Source organism: Salvia splendens, chromosome 18 (genome assembly GCF_004379255.2).
Source record: "Salvia splendens isolate huo1 chromosome 18, SspV2, whole genome shotgun sequence".
In the NCBI taxonomy this organism is placed as follows: domain Eukaryota; kingdom Viridiplantae; phylum Streptophyta; class Magnoliopsida; order Lamiales; family Lamiaceae; genus Salvia; species Salvia splendens.
This window is the reverse complement of record NC_056049.1, coordinates 6,134,315-6,138,010: the sequence shown is the minus strand read 5'-3', so window position 1 is coordinate 6,138,010 and position 3,696 is coordinate 6,134,315. Positions and strand designations below refer to the sequence as shown.

Genomic DNA, 3,696 nt, shown 5'->3' with positions numbered 1-3,696 from the left:
ATGGTCATTTCGCGGTTTAATTTAGGGTTCTTCAGCGTTATGTGAGATTAGCGTTTGGCGATTTGCGATTTCTCAGAGATCTCTCTGAGGCCATTGATTCCAACGTTTTCTGATTCAATTGAGTCGAAAATTAGAACACAGACGCTTTCAACGATTCCTCAGCATATCAATTTTCGACGATTTCTGCTTCGACGGTTTCAACGACCAATTCGACGCAGTTTGGTTGAATCTGAAGTTTTTAGGTTGATTTTATCGACTTTGATTCTGTTTTTATGCTTTATTTGTTGATGCCCAGTCGAATTTGTTCCTAATCATTTTTATTTTTATTTTTTTCATATGTAGCTTCGAGTTCAATTCGTAATCAAAAGGTAAGGTGTTATCTGATGGATTCTTCATCTTATTCCGAGTCGATGTCGACTAATGGTGAAGGTAATTTGGATTGGTTTTCATTAACATGCCTTTTTTGTAATTTGTTGGTGAATTATACTCTGTTGACATAAATCCGCAGTTATTGATATTTGAATTGACTTTCGGTTGACATAAATGCAAATTTGTTGATATCATGTATGTTACCTGTTAAATATTGTATGTAGATATACGCTTTGTTAACATGCACAATAGTTGTATGCAAAATGCACTCTCCCCTGGCTATAGAGCTTCTGCTGTGGTGTTTGTTGGTGGAGGAAGGTGTTATGGGTAGGGTTGACGGTTCATGATAGGATGTCTAAGATGTTGGTGTTGTTGTGTTAGTGCTGCATATTTTGAGATTTTGATTCTGTTGTGGGTCATTTAAGATATGATAGTTGACATTATGTTCTGATTTGAATTGAAGTTTTATTGATATAAATGCAAATATGTTGACATGATGTCTGTTACATGTTAAATATTTTATTTAGCTGTACTCGTTGTTAACATTTTTTTGACATACGAAAAACCCCTGCTGAAATGCAAAATGCAAAATGCACCCTCCCCTGTCTGAAGAACCCCTGTTGTGGTGTTTATTGTTGGAGGAAGGGGTTATGGCTATGGTTGATAGTCCATGATAGGATGACTGATATGTTGGTGCTGCTTATTTTGACATTTTGATTCTGGATTAAGGTGTTGGTCAGTTAAGATATCGTAGTTCACATTATCTGTTTTAGGTTGTTGACATATTTTTCCATCATGTAGTAGGACCTGTTATTCCAATTTGCAAGGCTGAGTTGAGGCCTTATGAAGGTCAAAAATTTTCTTCACTTGAGGAGGGAATTTGCTTCTATGAAAAGTATGCTCAAGAGGCTTGTTTTGATTTTCGAAGATTTGGAAATAGGTCTAGTGGTGGTGTTATTACTTTTCAGTATGTTGTCTGCAACAGACAAGGTTTTCATACAGTTGATCCGTTGGATGTCGACGTAATTATATCTGACGATGTGAACGTATCAGATGACGATGAAGTTACTTCAAAGAAGAAACGCAGACGTGGCACAAAAAGGTGTGGATGTGGAGCAAGGATCAGTTTCAAGTTTTATTCTGATTGTGGTGTTAAATATTATCTTGTGCATCAATTCATTGAGGAACACAATCATGCTATGGTTGACAAAGATCATAAGCGATTTATGAAAGGAAATCGCAGTATGAATGATGTTCATCACAAGTTTGTTGAAGATTGCACCAAAGCTAACATCGGTCCTACTTCAACTTTCAACTTATTAAAGGAGTTTTTTGGTGGTTATGATGTTGTTGGGTGTACGTTGAATGATGTTAGGAATTGTTCTCGTGATATTAAAGAAAAACTGAAAGAAGTGGATGTTCAAATGATCCTAAATCAGATGCAAGAGAAGAAGAGAATTTGTGAAGGCTTTTTTTACAAATATCAATTATCACCCGATGATAATAAGTTAGTGAGCTTATTTTGGTCTGATGCAGAGTCTCGAAAACACTACCACATGTTTGGAGATGTTGTAGCATTTGATACAACATATTCGACAAATAGGTAGTTTATTTATTATACTTGGTAATTATGAAAAAATTTGTTGACTTTGGTTATTATGAAAATTTTGTTGATGTTTTGTGTTGATCTATTTGTTCAATAGGTATCGTATGGTGTTTGGTCCATTTACCGGGAAAGACAATCACGGGTGTCCTATTGCATTTGGAGCTGGTTTTGTATCCAGTGAGAATTGTGATGCATTCTCATGGCTTTTTACTGTGTTTGTTGAATGCATGGGTGTTGCTCCAAGGATCATAATCACAGACCAAGATTGGGGAATGAGGCTTGCAATTGAGAAGGTATTATCCGATACAAGGCATCATTTGTGCATGTGGCATATTATGAGCAAGTTGTTCGAGAAAATACCTAAATCTATTTCTAACAGAGAACAGTTTAGTAAGGAGTTTAAGGCTTGTGTTTGGTCAGAATTGTTAGATCCAGAAGAGTTTGACATATTATGGACTGGTATTGTTGAAAAATATGGTATGGAAGATCATAAATGGTTTAAGGACATGTTTGCTGTTAGACATATGTGGATCCCAGCCTACTTTAGAGATGTTCCTATGGGTTCTTTAATGAGAACAACATCTTTTTCAGAATCTGAAAATAGTTTTTTTAAGAGGTACTCGAAACCGTTGTTTAATTTTGTTGACTTCACTCTTCAGTATAACAACGCCATTGATGCTCAAAGGAATCAAACTGAAAGGCTTGACTATTATGATTCTATAATCTCTCCAAAATATGCCACTGATTTAGCATTTGAGAAGCAATTGGCATCTGTATACACGGATAGGATGTTTAGAGTGGTACAAGAATTGATTTCTGAGGCTGATAAGAGTTGTCGGATGATTAGCATGTCCACTTTGGAGAACATCGAGGTCTTTAAAGTTTCTGATGCTAGAAAGAAGACCTTCACAGTTACACATGAGAAAGAGACTGAGTCATTTGATTGTGAGTGTAAACTCTTTGAAAGGTGTGGTTACCTATGCAGCCACCTTTTCTTCGTCCTCAGAAACAAAGATGTCAACAATATTCCAGAGAAGTATGTTGGTAACCGGTGGCTGAAAAGTGATTTATTGAAGGCAGTTCATGGTCTCACGAGTGATGAAAGTGCGTTGGGCAAAGGTATGTGAACTGTTTCCTATAGATATTTCAGTTGATTTGTCATATGTTGCTCAAACAAGACGCCAACATTCTCTGTATCTAACAAAAAACACTCATGTTTAGAGTATTTCAATTTTGTGTTGACATAAACTGTATAGGCTGTTGACATATTACAGATTTAGTGTACATATAATTTATATAGGATATTGACATGTTATATGTTTGCAGGTTCTAACGAAGATGACAAGCTACAGATTGGGAACAGGTGTCATGGACGTTACTTTGGTCTATATCAACGAGCTTTTAAGAATAAAAATCATCTGATTGCATTGGATAATTTGCTTGCGGGTATTGCTCCTCAAATTTTTACTGATGACACTACTGGATCTTCATCAGTTGATAAAAATGATTCCATCATGAACATATATGGTATTGCTGTACCTGAAGACATAACTGCTCATGCTCCAGATGTGCTTAGTACAAAGGGAGGTGCAAGTGACAAGAAAAGCAGGATTAAGTCGAGCATAGAGAAAGCAATTGAAAAAGCAAGTAAACTTCATAGGCGTTGTGGAAAGTGTCATAAAGTGACTGATCATAATGCCAGGAGTTGTGGCAGAAAGTAG

General features: G+C 36.2%; 1 protein-coding gene across 1 annotated transcript; it reads left to right on the top strand.

Annotated features, from left to right (window-relative positions):
• Positions 1 to 410: 410 nt before the first annotated feature.
• LOC121776639 (protein FAR1-RELATED SEQUENCE 5-like) lies at positions 411 to 3,696 on the top strand. The gene is made up of 5 exons (XM_042173829.1): positions 411 to 429; positions 594 to 673; positions 1,143 to 1,972; positions 2,073 to 3,094; positions 3,302 to 3,696. Exons 1-5 carry the CDS (start codon positions 411 to 413, stop codon positions 3,694 to 3,696), a joined length of 2,346 nt encoding a protein of 781 aa, XP_042029763.1.